The sequence below is a fragment of the Carcharodon carcharias genome, chromosome 14 (assembly GCF_017639515.1).
Source record: "Carcharodon carcharias isolate sCarCar2 chromosome 14, sCarCar2.pri, whole genome shotgun sequence".
Lineage (NCBI taxonomy): Eukaryota > Metazoa > Chordata > Chondrichthyes > Lamniformes > Lamnidae > Carcharodon > Carcharodon carcharias.
This window is the reverse complement of record NC_054480.1, coordinates 114,050,502-114,070,312: the sequence shown is the minus strand read 5'-3', so window position 1 is coordinate 114,070,312 and position 19,811 is coordinate 114,050,502. Positions and strand designations below refer to the sequence as shown.

At 45.2% G+C, this 19,811-nt stretch overlaps 1 protein-coding gene across 11 annotated transcripts in view; it reads right to left on the bottom strand.

Annotated features, from left to right (window-relative positions):
• Window positions 1-19,811, bottom strand: part of matk (megakaryocyte-associated tyrosine kinase) — a 92,920-nt gene that overhangs the window by 9,434 nt on the left and 63,675 nt on the right. For all 11 annotated transcript variants that reach the window (XM_041205060.1, XM_041205064.1, XM_041205062.1 and 8 more), the window contains 3 exons: window positions 13,083-13,182; window positions 7,225-7,309; window positions 3,273-3,346 (listed from right to left, as the gene is read on the bottom strand). In XM_041205060.1, the coding sequence (XP_041060994.1) occupies window positions 3,273-3,346; window positions 7,225-7,309; window positions 13,083-13,182 (259 nt within the window). The remainder of the gene's footprint in view (window positions 1-3,272; window positions 3,347-7,224; window positions 7,310-13,082; window positions 13,183-19,811) is intronic.

Here is a 19,811-nt window from a genome sequence, read left to right as displayed (position 1 = left end):
TCTGACATGCAGATTGCAGTCCATTCGCCCTCACTTTTCAGACAAGTTCAGGGGTTGCTAAATGCCGACTGATGAGTTAAAGAACCCTGTAAACAGGGAGCCACCTGAATATGAGCACCCCAAAGGGTAGGGATAAGGTCAAGGCCAGTACAATGTCTTCTTGTGTCAACACAGTGCCACCCACTCCCAGTCCCAGACCATACACAGGAGGTTCTGAGCAGAACATCTGTTCCCTGAGGGCTTTTACCTGGGAAGTACCACCCAGAAGTCCCCGGGAATTGCCGGGGAAGTTTAAACTTCCGTTGGGCAATTACCCTGCGCTGGGAAATCATCCGAAAATCCAATATAAATCGAAGACATTGGATGGTTACCCAGGAAAAGTTAGAAAGATTAAAACCACTTCTATAACCTGGTTAACTATAGTGTTGACCCCCTCCTGGTCCTCCCCCACTGGACTCCATGACTACCCACCAACCCCCCAACTACCTAATAACTCCCACCTCTGACACCTCCCCATCCAGTCTACCCTCCTGAGCCCCACCACTCAACTACCCCCCAACACCCCCGATTACCCTCCCAAGCCTCTGACTACTCCCCACTCCCTGACTGACCTGACCACCCCGACTCATCCAACTGCCACCCCATCCTATCCACTTACCAACAGATTTATCTTCTCCCTGGCTTCTCAAAGTGGCTGGGACCTTTTGACTTGCTTGCTTCATGGCAGCTAATGCTATAAAAAGGGATCATGGCTTCCTTTCCCTCACACTGCTGTCCTGCACTGGAAGGCCTCGGGATTGGGGGAGGTATTTAATCAGGTGGGAGGATGGCAGCTGAGGACTCCGATTATGTCCGTAGCGGAAAGGCCCACGGACTGTCTTCCTGCCCCATCACCAACTGAGGCCCTTAAGTGGGCAATTTTTGCCATTTAAGGGACTCATTCCATTATCGCTGGGTGAATACCAATATAACAATCTAGGCCTTCTGTTGCAGCCCCATCATCCACACCTGTTGTCAAACAGATTTCAGCACTGGTCACATGACCCTCTCCATTTTTACCTCAAATTAAAGATATAGTCCCAAAACACAACAATCTTATAAACCTCATAATTGTAACAGTGTCCCTTTGATTTGGGTTGCTCCTAGTTGTCGAATCTCAGTTCCTCTGTATGCCATTCCACGGTTTCAGCGCATCTTTCCATGGATAACTATTATCTTTCAAACTTTTCCACAAGCTCTGCAGTTTGATCCATGCGGGACACTTCATTCTGTCTGTGAACTTGTGCTTGTCCACAGTTCCTGCACATCTTTCTTTCTGCCTGGCACGCATTCTTTTGTTGGTCTTTAACTGCATTAACACTACTGCCTTTCTGTTGACTTACTGAAAGGTTAGCCACTTTGGTAGTCAGCATCTTCATCCATCTACTCGTGGCTTCATGTGTTCTGGCAGTGTCTACTGAGTACGGTATAGTGAGCTTGTCATTTCCAGTCAAATTTTATTGCACTTCAGTGTGAGCAAAGGTGAAAATGTGTTCATCTGTCAGCCTTTCACCTGTTTCCTTAAATTCACATTTTCTGGCTGCATTTTTCAGTCTTGTTAGGAAATTGTCAACAGGCTTACCTGGTTCTTGCCTCAGGCTTTGAAATTCATATCAGTGGATCCGATGATTTGACTTTGGCTGGAGATGTGGGCTGAACCTTTCAATAGTTTTGTCTGGGTTTTTACTGTCATCTTCACTCAGCTTCCAGCTAGCAAACAAATTTAACTCTTTCTCTCCTGCCCACAAAAGGAAATAACTGACCCTTTTTTTCTTCACTAGTGCCTGTAGAAAGCTAATGAATGTCAATATGCACTTTTGTTTAAACTTCTCAAATGCTTCTACGACATCATCAACTTCCCAATTCTTTATGGGTTGCATACATCACTATGGCAACAACCATTTCTTTTTCACTTGATTTACTCTGTTTTTCTCCTTCCCCCTCTGGCACTAACTTGGGTTGATATTTTCTCAATCTAATTCAAAATTTTCTCCATTTGAAGTGTTTGAGTCCTACTCACAGACACCTGCTGCCACCATGTTATGTCTTCTGGTTCCCTTCGAGAAGTTCATAAGCACACTTTTAGACTCAAGATGCTGCAGCTTCATTGGGGGTAATTCTTACAACTCTCCATGTGAGTTGGTGGACAGTTACATTGTTACTCAGCACCTGACTGCAGTACAACAGTAAATGTGGCACATTGGATATACATTCTCCTAACAAATAGTTCCTAACTCTTTCCAAATAATATCACAATATAACAGGGAGGCACCTACTGAGAGCTCCCCCTGCCCTTGCTGCTGAACTCCCTCCCACCCTTTTCCCATGATCCCCGTTCCTCAAAATTCCTGTACTTGGGTCCATCGATGATCTTAGGCCTCAGCTGTGAGGGTAGCAGCCACCACATCCCCGGTGATGCTTCCAAGTAATGAAGAACTACTGGCCTTTGATTGGCCGGCAGCTCTTAGGGGGTGGGATGAGGAAGGCCTGCCGCTGCACAGTCAAGTGCCTGATTGGCACTTAGCTTGGCAGGCCTTCCCGAAAAGAGGCGATTGGAGGCTCTTGCTGGCACTCTAGCCAGCAAGCAAGACCCCCATCACTTCTATTAAATAAAGGCCTTTGCCTTACAGATGAGATGTTAAACTGAAGTCTACTTTCTCAGGTGGACTTAAAATATCTCACACGGCGCAATTTTAAAGAAAGAGGAGTTCTCTCTAGCATTCTGTTTAATATCTATCCCTCAGTCAACATCACTGAAGACAGATTGTGGCCATGATTACATTGCTGTTTGTGCACTAACACTTTAGAAGTACTTCTTTTGTTGTCAAGTGCTTTGGGACATTCTGAGGCTGTGAAAGGTGCTACACAAGCTCTTTATTCTGTCCTTTGTAGCGAATCTTAACTGATCCCTTTCCATGACTATATATCGTTACAATAACAGAGGGCACACTCACTCCAGTTAGGGGCCCAACCAATGTCCTACATAAATTCTGAGCATCCATATTTAAAAGTAGGAGTTTTACCATTTTGCCCTATGCCTTGCTGCCTCCCACTTTGCCAGATTCTGACCAATACCACACAAAGCAGGATGGTAGTCTTGGCTCCATTCCTGCTCCCTGGGGTTTGGAAAAGGAACCCATGGGTGTTGAGTACTGATAACTGTACCTGGCCTGAACCAGTGCCCTCATTAGCAGGGCAGAGAACTGAGGAGCAGAAAAGGACTTGGAACTCACAGCCCGAACTGGATCAGCTGCTTCAGTGTAACGACCGATCTTCCTCTTGTTCTCAAATAGTTGACTAGGTTACCCTTGGAAAGGACAGAAAGCAGAATGTTTACAGAAGGCGAAACCTTCCTACCAGTCTTTTATCTCATTGCTGCTTGTAGAACCTTACTGTACACAAATTTGCTGCCTCATTTCCTATTTTATTATTCATTCACGGGATGTGGGCTTCGCTGGCTAGGCCAACATTTATTGCCCATCCCTAATTATCCTTGAGAACATGGTAGTGAGCTGCCTTCTTGAACTGCTGCAGTACCTGCAGTATAGGTACACCCACAGTGCTATTGGGGAGGGAGCTCCAGGATTTTGACCCAGCGACAGTGAAGGAAGCGATATAGTTCCAAGTCAGGACGGTGAGTGACTTGGAGGGGAACTTTCAAGTGGTGGTGTTCCCATGTATCTGCTGCTCTTGTCCTTCTAGATTGTAGTGGTTGTGGGTTTGGAAGGTGCTGTCCAAGGACTGTTGGTGAATTCCTGCAGTGCATCTTGGAGATGGTACACACTGCTGCCGCTGTTGTCGGTGATGGATGGAGTGGGGCCTCAATCTTTTAGAATTTATATCAATGATTTGGACGAAGGAACCAAAGGTATGGTTGCTAAATTTGCTGATGATAAATTTGCTGATGATAAAAAGACAAGTAGGTATGTTTGTAAAAGGGAATTAGATAATAATCTGAAGAGAAAAGTTTTGCAAAGCTTCGAGGAAAAGGCGGGGGAGTGGGACTCACTGAGTTGCACTTGCAGAGTGCCGCCACGGACATAATGAGTCAAATGGCCTCCTGCTGTGCTGTCACCCTTCTATGGCTTTATGATTCAATCAACAGGCCTGAACTCCAGCATGTGAATCTGGTCACTGCTCAGAACTAGTGTGTAAAAGTGAGGCCAGTGGAACACATCAGCTCCTTTGTATTTACATTGCAGTTTGTGGGGTAAATAGTCAAACATTATTTTTACTGTTTGATGAAATGGTAACAAGGGGCAAGAGCTACAAGTTCAAAGAAAGTTCGAAGAACATTTTTCACATAAAGGGCTATCATTGAGACCATTTGACTTACAAACAAGAGTGGACAAAATTATGGACTTTGATCCCCATAATATTATCCTAGTTTCCTATGCAATAAAAACAGAATTTGACTTACTCAATCACAGGAAGTCAGAAGCCTGATTACAAAAATATGGATCCATTTCTGAGCTTCAGTGCAGTTCAGGGGGACTGCTGGACTGTTAGAGGTACCATCTTTCAGATGGCATGTTAAACCAAGGTCCCGATCTGCCCTCGCTGGTGCATGTAAAAGATCCCATGGCAGATGACGCTATTCGAAGAGGAGTAGGGCAGTTGTCCTGGCCAATATTAGTTTGTCAACCAAAACATCACTAGCACAGATTACTTCACTATAAGATATTGCTGTCTCTGGAACCTGCTGTGGGCCAATTCGCTGTCATATTTTCTGACATTTCAAGGATAACCAGGGTGACCAACTCCTGGCGAAAAATTTAACAGACATTTTGGCACCGGTGCAAACCTGTAAGTGATTGTGGAATGGGGGGTGGTGGTGGGGGTGGTTCGGTAGGGAGGCTGGGTTACTGCCAGAAATGTGAGAGTGGGTGTGGGGGGTGGTGTTGACAGAGGGAAGGTCAAAGAGCAGCACATTGCATCTGCGCGAAACTCGAACATCGCAAATACAGAAAAAATACCGTCCCGGACTCAAACGACCAGGGGCACAGGTCAACCGGCCCCAATTATGGGATAATCCCATAAAATCCAGGATGGTTGGTCACCCTGAGGGTAACTACATTTTGAAAGTACTCCTTTGGCTGTGAAGCACTTGGAGATGTCCTGAGATCATGAAAGGCACCTTATAAATAAATATCTTAATAACAAACACATTAACTGGGGCCCCATCTGCCTGCTTGGGTGGATGTAAAAGATCCCTTGGCACGATTTCAAAGAAGAGCAGGGGAGTTATCCCCGATGTCCTGGCCAATATTTACCCCTCAATCAACGTCACAAGAACTCATTTATCTGGTCATTATCCCATTGCTGATTTGGGGTGTTTGCTATACACAAATTTGGCTACTGCATTTCCTACACTAAAATATTTCAAACGTACATAATTGATTGTAAAGTGCTTTGAGGTGTCTGGTTGGGCATAAAAACCACCATATAAATTTAAGTCTTTCTTTTTTAAATGCAAGTTTCTTCCTTCTATTATCACAAGAGGCTGTTAAAGCAGAATCAGTCATAATAATTAAGATGAAATTTACAAACATTTTGAAAAAATCATTAACAGGAATTGAGCTTGTTAACAAGTCAATTGACTTGAGTATTATAGCTGCCCATGTTATAATGCATTTGGCATGGACAGGGGAGCAAGATTGGGGAGAGTGAGGTGAAAAAGTGGGCAGGAAGCGGGGGATACATCATTCAGGGGGGAGGTGGCCTGTGTAGGGGCTGCCTCCTCCCCAAGATGATACCCCCACTTTGTGCCTCCATGCTCGGCTTCCGAAACCCACCCCCGAATCCCCATCGCTCCAGTCCCTAGGATGCCCAATCCAACCCCGCCCAAAAATCCCAGGTTTACCTGAGTCCGGGATGCATTGCTCTATTCGTTATGGTACTAATTGCAGCTCCAGCAGTTCCCACTGCTGAGCTCTGCTGCTGCTGGGATTGCTACAGCTGCCGCCCAATCAGATTGGCCAGCAGCTGTCAAGTGTGGGACTTGGTTGGAAGTCCCACTCTCTGCTTGTTTACGCCACCTGCAGCGTCGAATTGGTCAGTTCACAACCGGCTTTTGCAACGGCAGCAAAGGCCACACCTCTCCCACCCCAGTAAAATTCTCCCCATAGATAAAGCTTGTTAGCTCCCCCGGATCGCTGGATAATGAAATATGCTGGGTACAGAATCCTGGTAGGGTAATTTGCTACAAGCTGTAACACCAGTATTAAACCTCCAGCCAGAGAAAGATATCTCACTTTAGGCCACAGAACTATTCTGCAAGGAACGACTCTACAATTCATGTTTGTATATTTTATGTCTTGGGTAAATGAGTTCATTGGCCAACCAAACTCTAACTACACACCTTCCTATGTTCTCATCAGTTGCTGCTTACAATCAATAATGGGGAGAGACTGATGTAGGAATAAACAGTGATGGCTTATTGAGACATAGGGCAGAGCACCAGATCATACGTGCTCACTCAGAAACCTCCGAACTAGACTTTAGACTTACAGTTCCCAGCTGCCTGTGCTGTACAGTGATTCATCAGTGCTGTCACATGATCAGTACACTTGCATTCTCTTAAATGTACAAGCTACCTCACTTTACCACAGTATAGCATGTCATAGCAGACAGAAGCCCAAGCAAAAACAGGGCACCATGTATACACCTCAACACGGGTGTGCATTTCAGGCCCGATTTGTGACTTTACTTCGATCAGGCTTTCTAATTTCCTTGTTAGCTGGGATGGTCCACACAAGAATTGAAAGCCATGTTACTGGAACGTGCTCTGGTCAGAAAACATGGCCACCTCCACCTCAGATGGCAATATGCTGAAGCCAGAATTTCTTCGCGGGAAATAGGAAGATTTTGTAGAAATGAGTAAAAGATTGGAAGGGATGAAAGTTTTTAGATTTATTTTTACACAGAATAGTCTTTATTTTTATTTCTTTGGGGCTACCATTCCAATAATAAATTCATTTCTGACGTCTCAGTGGAGATGTTACTGTATCGGATCACAGTGCATGACAATGGCATGGTAAACGTAGCCACATGGCTACAACGAGGTGAACGCACAGCCCAGTATACACATCAAAAGACTAATGGCTGACAGGGGGCTTTGAGGCAGATGGAAAGAGAAATACAGAGAGAGAGAGATTGAGGGTTTTAAAATAAATAGGGTCGTACCTTGCCCATGAACTCAGTCACAATATACAGTCCATTGTCCATTACAACGCCCAACAATTTCACCAGGTTCCTGTGCTGCAGTTTCCTGTGTTTAAAAACAAAAGAGAAGTTAGAAAGTAAAACCCATTACTGTGGAGTCAGTCTATTCTTCAGTAGTCTTATTTTTTTCACACACCAGTTCACTTTCCTCCTTCTCGTCTCCTAGCTGGTTCTTACTGGGGTTTGGCTGTATGGCCACCAGGCTCCCTCCAGTGCCTCACCCAGGTGACTATCCTCTCTGAATGAGCTGAAATAGGGTTAACAGGAGACTTGACTATTGGGCCAGCATAGCTTGATCCTGGAATAAAAACATAATACTGCAGATGCTGGAGATCTGAAATAAAAGCAGTAAGTGCTGGAGAAACTCAGCAGGTCTGGCAAAATCTGCGAGGGAGAAACAGAGTTAACGTTTCGAGTCGAATGTGCCTCTCCTTCTGAAGAGTCATATTGGACTCAAAATGTTAACTCCGTTTCACTCTCCACAGATGTTGCCAGGCCTGCTGAGCTTTTTCAGCACTTTCTGTTTTTATTATAGCATGATTCCGTCCTCTTCCACACTTTCTCAGTCCGATTGGAGAACGATTGGAAGAGTAGAGACAACAACTGATTTTTCCACCCTCTCACCATCAACAAAACCCTGGGAGTTTAATAAAATTATCTCTCACCCACCCCACCCCGTGTAACAGAGCAGCGAGAAGCAGGATGGCACCACACAAAAGCAGAATCTCTAACTGGCATTAATGGTAACCATGGAGATTGTGTCCTCCCAGGAAGTACAGAGGTGAGATGACAGGATCTGGTATTGGAAAGGGCATAGTAAAAAGTTCAAAACAAGAGCAGCGGGAAGACTGAGTTGCTCCAGTAGTTCCCATTAATTTGGACCAGGCAGACATTTTGGTCTTGTGCAGAGTTGCCAATTCTGCTGGATGTATTCCTGGAGGCCGCATCACCTCACATGACCTCACCCCTCCACCGCCCAATCAAATCACCTTTCCCCCACCTACAAAATAATTACCAAAAGTATTCCGAAAACTTGGGAAAAAAATCACACCCACTGTTTTTATTGCGCCTATCAGTTTTCTCCCGGAGTTCCTCAAAGCCGCGTCCAGATTAGTCTTTATTCCCTGAGACTCCAGGGCAATCTTGGAGGGTTGACAACCCTAACTTGCCACAACCTGGAAGTGGGCACCACACACGCAGATGGGGTAAATATACATTCCCACCCAGTGTGATACTAAACCGTATAGACTAGGAAGGTTCCGATTCAGCCTCTAGCTTTTTCTGGCTTCGCTGATCTTAGCCAGGAAGCCACAGCTGGTTTCAGTGTCCGGGAGGGGGAAGAGCATTAGTCAAAAGCCCAGATGTTCCACCTGAAGTAGCGGTGAATGTCCAGACATTTGCTGTTGTTGTGGTATCCAGGGGAAGTCCCAACGCAGCACATGCACGGTAATTAGGCTGGAGATTCAAACTTCCAGAGGGCAGTGATATATTGGCCAGAAGCCTTCTGGATGCCTCTGATACTGACCCTGCTGTTAGAGACTTGGGCAAGAAGCCCTGAACTCACCAGGAACTTATACCATTCTGTCTAGAACTTTAAATACTGGGCATTGGAGCAGGTGGGAAGTGAGTGACAATGGAAGTTGTATCAGGAAGGGTCTTTTTCTTATACAAAATGTATTTGAAACCATCATCCTGTGACTCCTGGGAAGGACACATGGGTGCAGGCTTCAAGTGATGTGACATGGGGTTTCCTTACTGTGTTTAGTTACTTGAAAATAGCTTTTTAAAATCCTATTCATCCAATTAAAACCCAGCGGGTTGGCTTCAAGGTCACAGCCCCTTGAAGATGTGGAGGGTGGTTACCATTGGCCAGAAACTGAACTGGACTAGCCATATAAATACTGTGGCTACAAGAACAGGTCAGCGTCTAGGAATCCTGCAACAAGTAACTCACCTCCTGACTCCCAAAAGCCTGTCCACCGCCTACAAGGCACAAGTCAGGAGTGTGATGGAATACTCTCCACTTGCCTGGATGAGCGCAGTTCCCACAACAATCAAGAAGCTTGACACAATCCAGGACAAAACAACCCACTTGATTGGCACCTCATCTACAAACACTCACTCATTCCACCACCGACGCACAATAGCAGCAGTGTGTACCATCTACAAGATGTGCTGCAGGAATTCACCAAGGCTCCTTCGACAGCACCTTCCAAACCCAAGGTCACTACCACCTAGAAGGACAAGGGTGGCAGATACATGGGAACTCCACCACCTAGAAGTTCCCCTCTAAGTCACACACCATCCTGACTTGGAAATATATCACCATTCCTTCACTGTTGCTGGGTCAAAATCATGGTACTCCCTTTCTAACAGCACTGTGGGTATACCTACACCACAGGGACTGCAGCGGCTCAAGGAGGCAGCTCACCACCACCTTCTCAAGAGTAACTAGGGATGGGTAATAAATGCTGACCCAGCCAGCGAAGCCCACATCCCATGAACGAATAAAAAGAAGCGCTCTGACAGTGAGGACGGGCAGGAAAAGGGCAGATTCTGGGCATACATAAAGCTTTCTGGCACTGTGAGAAATCCCAGAGCTTTGGGACCGAGCATGTTACTTACCAGCCATGTGTCCTGTAATGGGATGTAATTGGAGAAAGTACTGTACATTATAAGATTGCAGTAGCATTGGCCACTTCTAGTCTAAGTAATGTGAGACCAGTCGGATGAAAGGTCATCAACCTGAAACATTAACTCTGCTTCTCCCTCCACAGATACTGCCTCACCCGCTGAGCATTTCTATAATTTGTTTTTATTTTGAAATTCCAGCATCCACAGTATTTTGCTTTTGAGACCTAATGAAGCTGTTATCTAATACCCCAGAAGGAAAAAACAGTTCGGGCTAGTACTCTTATTTCCCAGTTTTTACTGTTTTTTTCGCTCTGTGTAGCAATGAGAGAGTTAATTGTTCACATTGGACACATGGGCCCAGATTATTGTGGGCACAAGGTCACATTTTGCTGGTTTAAGAAGCAGCAGCTTGCATTTGGAGGCAGACATCTTGCTTTGGGCAAGTTCTGTCGAAGGGTCATGAGGACTCGAAACGTCAACTCTTTTCTTCTCTGCCGATGCTGCCAGACCTGCTGAGTTTTTCCAGGTAATTCTGTTTTTATCTTGCTTTGGGAGTTAGGCAAAAGCATTGGGATTGGACTTGAATTCTAAAATGGCACAAGGTCGGGGTTGGACTTGGTTGTGGTTCTCCCAGAGAAGCCTGCGAATGTTCATCATCTACACTCAGATATAATGGCCCCTCTGACAAGATACTGATGCGTTTCTGGTCAGCCTGCTTTAGTACTAAGGTGGGCAGTGCGTTCACGCAAATACTTGGGGTGAGGCCCAGGGAAACCACCCTGCACATATAAAAGCAAAATACTGCGGAGATCTGAAATAAAAACAGAAAATGCTGGAAAACTTCAGCAGGCCTTGGAGCATCTGTGGTGAGAGAAAAGGAGTTTCAAACACAATGTGATTCTTCAGAACTGAGCTTTGGAACACCCACCCCCACCGCTTCCCAGTGTGAAAAATTTCTTAAATACAGGGCCTGTTGCCCCACCTGGTGGTCACTTTCCAAAACTGCAAGCTACATTGTGACCTCCCAAAAATTAAAAAAAATTGCATTTCTGTAGCACTTTTCATGACCACAGGATGTCTCAAAGAGCTTTGTAGCCAATTAAGTGCTTTTGAAGTGCTGTAAAGCAAGCTCCTAAAAACAGCAATGGGATAATCTGATTTTTTGTGAAACTGAGCTTCCAGCAACCGCAGTATTTTGCTTTTATCTCACTGTTTTTTGTGATGTTGATGGAGGGATACATATTGGCCATGAGACTGGGGATAACTCCCATGCTCTTCTTTGAAATAGTGCCAACCAGGCAGGCACATGGGGCCTAGGTTTAATGTCTTATGCAAACGACAGCACCTCTCGCAGCACAGAACTCCCTCAGTACTGTACTGGATCGTCAGCCAAGATTCTCTGCTCCAAGCCCCGGAATGAGACTTTGGGCATGATTTTCCCTTTGTCAGACAGATGGGCCCGGGAACGGCGGCAAAACAGACCGCCGCCCACGATCGGGCTCTGAACGCGATCTCACGCTGGCTGGGCAATTAACGGCCAGACAGCATGAATTGCGCGCCGAGGGCCTCAGCGCTGCCGGGGTGGGGGGGCTGGGGGAGCACGAGCGCTGAAGTCTGCGCATGCGCAGGGGAGCGCGGGCTGAAAGCTCCCTGAAGGCGGAGAGCTGCCTCAGGGAGCTGAAGAAGTTTAAAATGAAAAATTAAGATTTTAAAAATAAGGGAAACATGTCCCCACACCTGTGGCTCAGCCGCATGAGCAGGGATATAATAAAAATGATGTTTCAAAAAATTTTTTTAAAATTACTGTTGGAAACCTCATCTCGGCCGTGGATGAGGTTTCCTCAAAAATGCAAAGGCCACTTGGCCCATTCGCCTGTAAGGTTGGACGGGCAGCAAAAAGTGGGATTAAGTTAATTGGTTAATGGCCTTAATAGGCCTCTTAATTGTCGGCAGGCGCACTGCTGGCTCTCGTGCGCGCCCACCGAGTGAAATATCGCGCGAGTGTGCAATGACGTCGGGACATTTGCTCAATGTCATCGCGCACTATTTTACTCCCGGTCGGGTCTGGCGTGCGGCTGCCCACCAGATGTAAAATTCTGCCCTAGAACTCAGAAACTTGTAACTCAGAGGTGAGAGTGCTACCAAGTGAGCAAAGGCTTTACTACAACAGCAATAACTTGTGTTTATATAGCAACTTTAATTGAATCCAGCGCTGCATGACACCTCACGGGAGGGTTGTAAAGCAAAATCTGACAATGAGTCACATAAGGAGATATTAGGTCAGATGACCTAAAGCTTGGTCAAAGAGGTAGGTGTTAAAGAGAGTCTTAAAGGAGGAAAGCAGGGTAGAGTGGTGGAAAGATTTACTGAAGCAATTCTAGATCTTCGAGCTGACCAATGATGGACCAATAAAAATCGAGTATGTTTAAGAGGCCAAAATTAGAGGAGCACCGATACCACAGAGGGTTGTGGGCCTGGAGGAGATTACAGAAACAAGAAGGAGCATTGCTCAACTGGGATCAGTGAGCACAAGGGTGATGGGTGAATGGGATTTGGTGACAGTAAGGACATGGGCAGCAGAGCTTGGGATGATCTCAAGTTTACAGAGGGTAGAATGTAGCAGCCCGCTAGGAGTCCTTTGGAATAGTCAAGCCTAGAGTGTAACAAAGAAGGAATGAGGGCTTCAGCAGCAGATGAACTGAAGCATGAGTGGAGTCAGGCAATGTTAAGGAGGTGGAAGTAGTCAGTCTTAGTGATGGTGTGAATTTGTGGCATTTTGCAATGCAGTTCAGGCAAGTCCAGCTTAGATATCTGGGCCGGGATTTTCCACTTCTGCCCGCAGCTGGAATTGTCACAGGTGGGATAGAAAATTTGACGAACTAGTCAAAGGTCTGTTGACTTTTGGCAGGAATTTTAGGTCCCACGGCAGGCAAGACCAGAAAATCCCGAACCAAGTCTGTGCTGAGTTAACTGATCTCAATCAGAGTATCAGTTGGGCCAATACAATGGGCATTAGGGCACAAGCGATAGAGATGGATTGGAATTATCAGCCAGGGTTCTCACTTCTGATTACTATCCAATGACCCATCACTGGAAAGTACACAGATGTAGGTTTTGAATGAGGAAATAGCTGAATAAAAGTCAAAGCTTACATCTGTTGATAACACCCATAGAACTACACTTACGTCATCACAGAGGTCTCTTCTAAGAAAGACTGAGCCATGACATCACATTTAATGTTCTTCACGGCCACTTTCTGCCCCATGTATTCAGCCTGAAACACAGCTACAAAAACACAAAGTTCAGGTTAGTTTGAGCTCCTCTGAGCTGCTTTGCACCCATATTTAAAAGTTAGCACAGAGTTTTGACACATTACATCAAAAGTGTGCTTCAGCTAGGGAATTAAGAAGAAACAACATACTGTAAACAGGACACAGTGTTGTGCTCTTACTCAGTGCAGCAAAAGCTTGCATTTATGTGGCAACTTTTATGCAGAACAACATTCCAAGACACCACTAAGGCATAAAGAAAATCAGATGCTAAGCTAAAGGAGAGATGACCAAATGGTCATTGTGATGGGTACTAAGGAGTTAGGTCATCCAGCCTGTGAAATCTGCTCCATCATTTAGTACAATCATGGTTGATCATCCACTTCAATGCCTTTTCCCCACGACATCCCCAAGTACCTTATGTTTTTGGATTTAGAAATCTATCAATCTCCGCTTTAAACATATTCAATAACTGAGCTTCCATAACCCTCTGGGGCAGAGAATTCCAAAGATTCACAACCCTCTGAGTAAAAAAATTTCTCCTCATCTCAGTCCTAAGTGGCTTCTCCCTTTTTTGAAATTGTGTCCCCTGGTTCTAGACTCCCCAGGTGGAGTGAACATCTTACCTGCATCTATCCTGTTTATCCCTTTAAGTATTTTGTAGGTTTCAATGAGATCACCTCTCGTTTTTCAAAACTCTAGAGAATACAGGCCCAGTTTCTTCAATCTCTCTTCATAGGACAGTCCTGCCATCCCGGAAACAAGCCTGGTGAACCTTTGTTTACTCCCTCTATGGCAATAATATCCTTCCCAAGGTAAGGTCCAGTCTAACCAAGGTTCTATACATTGAAGCAGACTTCACTACTCCTGTACTCAAATCTTCTTGCAATGAAGGCTAACATACCATTAGCCTTCTCAATTGCTTGCTGCAACTGCATGTTAGCTTTCAGTGACTTATTGACAAGGACACCCAGGTCCTTTCGTACATCTACACTTTCTAATCTCTTCCCATTTAAGAAATACTCTTCACATTTGCTCCCCCTACCAAAGTGGATAACCTCACATCTTTCCACATTATATTCCAGCTGTCGTGTTCTTACCCACTCATTAAATTCTGTGCAAATCCACTTGAAGCCGCTTTGCATCTTCCTCACTACACACATTCTCACCTAGCTTTGTGTCATCCGTGAACTTGTAAATATTGCATTTGGTCTCTTCATCCAAATCATTGATATATATTGTGAACAGCTGGGGCCCAGTAGTCACAGACTGCCAACATGAGAATCCCTTATTACCAGCACAGCACTGCCTCCTTTTCCTTTTTGCCTGTCCTTCTTAAATATCAAATATCCTTGAATATTCAGTTCTCAGTCTTGGTCACCCTGCAGCCAAGTTTCCATAAGGGTAATTAGATCATACACACTTATCTCTATCTGTGCCTTTAAATCATCTACCTTGTTGCAAATGCTGCGTGCATTCAGGTAGAGTGCCCCTAACTTTGTCTTTTTGACATTATTCTGCATTCTAAGCTTAGTTGATGCTCACCTTTGTTTTGTCTGACTTCCCATTTCACTAAAGGAGTTGTTAGAGGAGAGAGGTGGACAGGCAGAGATGTTTAGGGATGTAATATCAGAGACTGAGGCCAAGCCAGCTGAAGGCATGGTTGCTAATCGTTGGGCAAAGAGTTACACTAGAAGTAGGAGGAGCGAAGAGTTCTGAGGGAGCTTTGTACGGCTAGCCAATGGTGCAGAGATAGAAAGGAGACAGGTCATGGATATTAACACAAAGGACAAACTTTGAATTTGAGGTATGGGTGTACTAGGAGGCAGCACAGGTAGAATGAGGCGATATGATGTGCAAATGAGACTTGGGGCTGGATTTTATGTGGTGGGGATGGGGGGGGTGGGGGGGGGGGGGGGGGCATACCGCTCACCCCAACCCCCCGGAAGAAAAATCGGTTCCAAACTGACCAACTTTAAATAAGGACCCCCACAGTGATAACACTTACCAGGTAGCCTAAACAACCCGAGGGTTACACCTATTCTGCCTCTCGTTGGGGAGAAGTCTCGCCCTCTAGAGCTGGCGGCCAATCTGATTGGCAGCTCTAGCTGTCCCAGCAGCATCAGAGCTCTGTAGTGGGTACTGCTGGGACTGTGAAGAAGCACAAAAAGATCACTGGTCGGCACAGGACCAAGGTAAGCCCTTGAATTTTAGGGCAGGAAGGCATTGGGCACTCTAAAGAGGGGCTGGGGATCTGGTTTTAGCCACCAGGCGGGGAGACACAAGGGAGGGGGAACATCTTGGGGGGGTGGGGGTGCCTCTGATGTACACAGGCCACCCCTCAAATGATGTGCCTCCACTTCCTTTCACCTTTTCACCTAAATTTGTTTAAAAAACAGCCTTCCCAGTTTGGCACCCTGCCTCTGCCCAGCATTTTATGGCAGTGGAGGTAGCTTGAGATCCTTAAATAGGCCCTCAATTGGCCCAAGGGCAGGTAAGCTAGTGGGTGCATTACCCAGGGCCCGGGAGAGCAGGGTGCAGACGGTGCCAGACACTGGGTCCTGGGGGCTATGGCCAGGGCTTGGTGCTTTAAATGGTGTTTCGCATCATCCTTCAGACAAGCTTCAGCCCTGAAAGACTGGCTTCAGGGGGAGGCGATGGCCTAGTGATATTGTCGCTGGATTAGTAATCCAGGGACCCAGGGTAATGCCCTGGGGGCCTTGGTTTGAATCCCACCATGGCAGATGGTGGAATTTGAATTCAATAAAAGCCTGGAATTAAAAGTCTAATGATGACTATGAAACCATTGTTGATTGTTATGAAAACCCATCTGGTTCACTGATGCCCTCCATGTGACTCTTAAATGCCCTCTGAAATGGCCTAGCAAGCCATTCAGTTGTATCAAACTGCCGACAATGCTTCATAAAGGGAATGAAACTGGACATACCACCTGACATCGACCTAGGTACTGACAATGGTCGATCTTTACTGACCAACACCTGGGGGATGGCGCAAAAATTGGGAGAGCTGTCTCACAGACTGGTCAAGCAACAACCTGACATAGTCATCCTCACAGAATCATACCTTACAGATAATGTGGCACCATCAACATCCCTGACCTGTCTCACTGACAGGACAGAACCAACAGAGGTGGTGCTATAGCTGTGCTCCTAACCAAGCTGTTCCAGTACAGCTACAACACTGGCACCTACCCAAATGCCTGTATGCAAAAAGCAGGTGAAATCCAACCTGGCCAAATACCTCCACATCAGTCTACTCTCCATCATGAGTAATCCTGAGCTATCAGGTGGCACTTGCTTAGCAATAACCTGTTTACTGATGCCCAGTTTGGGTTCCAGGGTCGCTCAGCTCCTGACCTGCCTTGGTTCAAACATGGACAAAACAGCTGAACTCCCACAGCCCTTGACATCAAGGCCACATTTGACTGAGTGTGGCACCCTAGCAAAACTAGAGTCAAAGGGAATCAGGGGGAAAATTCTTTGCTGCTTGGAGTCATACCTAGCACAAAGGAAGATTGTTGTGGTTGTTGGAGGTCAATCATCTCAGCTCCAGGACTCACTGCAGGGTAGTGTCCTCAGCTGCTTCATTAATGACCTTCCTTCCATCATAAGGTCAGAAGTGGGGATGTTCGCTGATGATTGCACAATGTTCAGCACCATCTGTGACCCCTCAGATACTGAAGCAGTCTATGTCTAAATGCAACAAGACCTGGACAATATCCAGGCTTGGATTGACAAGTAACATTCGCGCCACACAAGTGCCAGACAATGTCCATTTCCAACAATTGAGAATCTAACCATCGTCCCTTGATGTTCAACGTCATTACCATCACTGAATCCCCCACTATCAACATTCTGGGGGTTACCATTGACCAGGAACTGAACTGGACTAGCCATGTAAATACTGTGGCTACAAGAGCAGGTGAGAGGCTAGGAATCATGTGACGAGAAACTCACCTCCTGACTCCCCAGATCCTGTCCACCATCTACAAGGCACAAGTCAAGAGTGTGATGGAATACTCCCCACTTGCCTGGATGAATGCAGCTCCAACAACACTCAAGAAGCTTCACACAATCCAGGACAAAGCAGCCCATTTAATTGGCACCACCTTAAACATCCACTCCCATGACCAATGGCACACAGTGGCAACAGCCCGTAGCATCTACAAGATGCACTGCAGCAACGCGCCAAGCCTGCTTTGACAACAACTCCCATTCCTGCAACCTCTGCCTAGAGGTATAAGGGTAGCAGGTACACAGGAGCACCACCACCTACAAGTTTTCTTCCAAGCCATGCCCCATCCTGACTTGTAACTATATCAGCATTCCTTCACAGTTGCTGGGTCAAATTCCACATCCACAAACATTCACTCCCTCCACCACTGACGCACAATAGCAGCAGTGTGTACCATCTACAAGATGCGCTGCAGGAATTCACCAAGGCTCCTTCGACAGCATCTTCCAAACTCACAACCACTATCATCAAGAAGGACAAGGGCAGCAGACAGATGGGAACACCACCACCTAGAGGTTCCCCTCCAAGTCACTCATCATCCTGACTTGGAAATATATTGTTGTTCCTTCACTGTCGCTGGGTCAAAATCCTGGAACTCCCTTCATAACAGCACTGTGGGTGTACCCACACAACATGGACTACAGCGGTTCAAGAAGGCAGATCACCACCACTATCTGAAGGGAAACTAAGGATGGGCAATAAATGCTGGCCCAGCCAGCGAAGCCCACATCCCATGAATGATTTTTTTTTAATGGAACTGTTGATCTTCGTGATTCCAATGCTGCTTAAAGGTCAGAAGCAGCAACGCTACAAATAACTGGGAGTGTTCTTTGTTGAAAAATGGTAAGTGAAATCTCTAGTTATTTTAGAGCCAATTGGATGCTATGGGAGGGAGGCTAGCGGTTGGGTGGTGGGGGATGGGTGGGTTGTCACTTTTAAGGTTTAATACCACAAAATTAAATACTGTACACTTCTCAAAATTCTCTTTTGAACTTAACCCAGTATATAAATAGCAGTCTAAATTGTTATTATGCCTTAAAGTAGGCAGAATTCTGATAAAATGCTGTGTTGATGTACCAGAGGCTTGAGAATCTTGGGTCTCATCAAAATAAACATAAGAAACTAAAAACCAGGAGTGATACAAAACAGGATGTTGACTCACTATCGCCCGTTTTATTACTCTTGCAAAGCCTGGGAATGAAATCCCTATTTCACTAAGGGATTGCTTAAAGAAAGATTTTACAAATCTCTACCCCATCATAGATTCACTCCATCCTGTGCTCGTGGGATTAAAATTTCTCTGGAGGACGATTCCCGATCATCTATTGTAACTTTGACGAAAAAAATCCATTGAAATCCTAGAGAAACAGCGTAAAGGGCTTTTACCATAAAGGGTTTTGTGGAAACCAATCCAATGACTTCAGTGCTTCTAGTAATGATTTCTTTCGGAGTTTTCCACTTAATTTGCCTGTTTCTCTCATACTTCAAGCAACAGTTAACATGTTTTTTAAAAATACTATTTGCACAATTATTTAGTATAAGTGTAATTTAACAAAATCTGGAACCTATGGATAGGCTGTTAATTCACAGTTTACAGCACAATTTGTATGACAGCTTCTGGGGGAAGGGGAAACAATCTAGTTCTTGAGGTAAGGCTGTACTGAATTTTTGTACAATGTATCATCCTTCTCTGGAAAATTCAGATCAATAGTTCAATCTACATTTTTCCTGAGCTGCTGATAGATATCTGATTGACAAATCCTGAGGATACTGTCAAAAGTGTAAAAGGGGCAGATGCCAAATATGGTATAGTGTGGGTTGGCACCAGAGAAACTAGAAGAGTAAGGTTGTACTAGCTATAGGGTTGAATTGTTTTGTAAATGTAGTGATTTCTTTGTGCCACTTTCCTAATATCAGTTGATTGCTCTGTGATTAATTATCCTTAGAGAATCAGCATTAGGCCTCCAATTTCACCATTGCTCCAGTCACTTTGCCTACTGCATACAGGCATAATGAAAGAAAAACAAAACCTACATTTATACAGCACCTTTCATGTTGTCTCAAATCGCCTTACAGCCAAGTAAATACTTCTGAATTATAGTCATTGGTATAATGTAGGCAATGTTGTCAAATGGTGGAGCGGGCTCAAGGGGCTGAATGGCTTACTCCTGCTCCTAATACATATGTTTGTATGTCATTCTGGGTGGATGAGATGAACTGGGCTATATGGCCTTAACATCACTAATTATCTTGTGAACAGAGGGTGGAATCATGGCTGGGGATCTGTTTATTTTGTTGCCAATGGAAGTTTACTGTGAGCAGGCTTTGTGGGGTGAAATTACCAGGACAGGAGTGCATAATGGGCTTATAGTTAATCAGTAACCGGTTTTACATGGCACATGATTCTCAAGAGTCTTTTCTATTGACTTCAATCTTGTCTTTATATTTACTTATTATATCACTCTATCTTGGTGCTTTTATGAGTTTTTTGAGGTATTGAAATATTGCATTAAAAGTTGTGTTGCTTGGTGCATATTGAAAATATATTGTAGTGAGAGGCAGCAGAGTCTTCAGACTTGCCAGTTAAGAAAGTACAGATACGATTGTGAA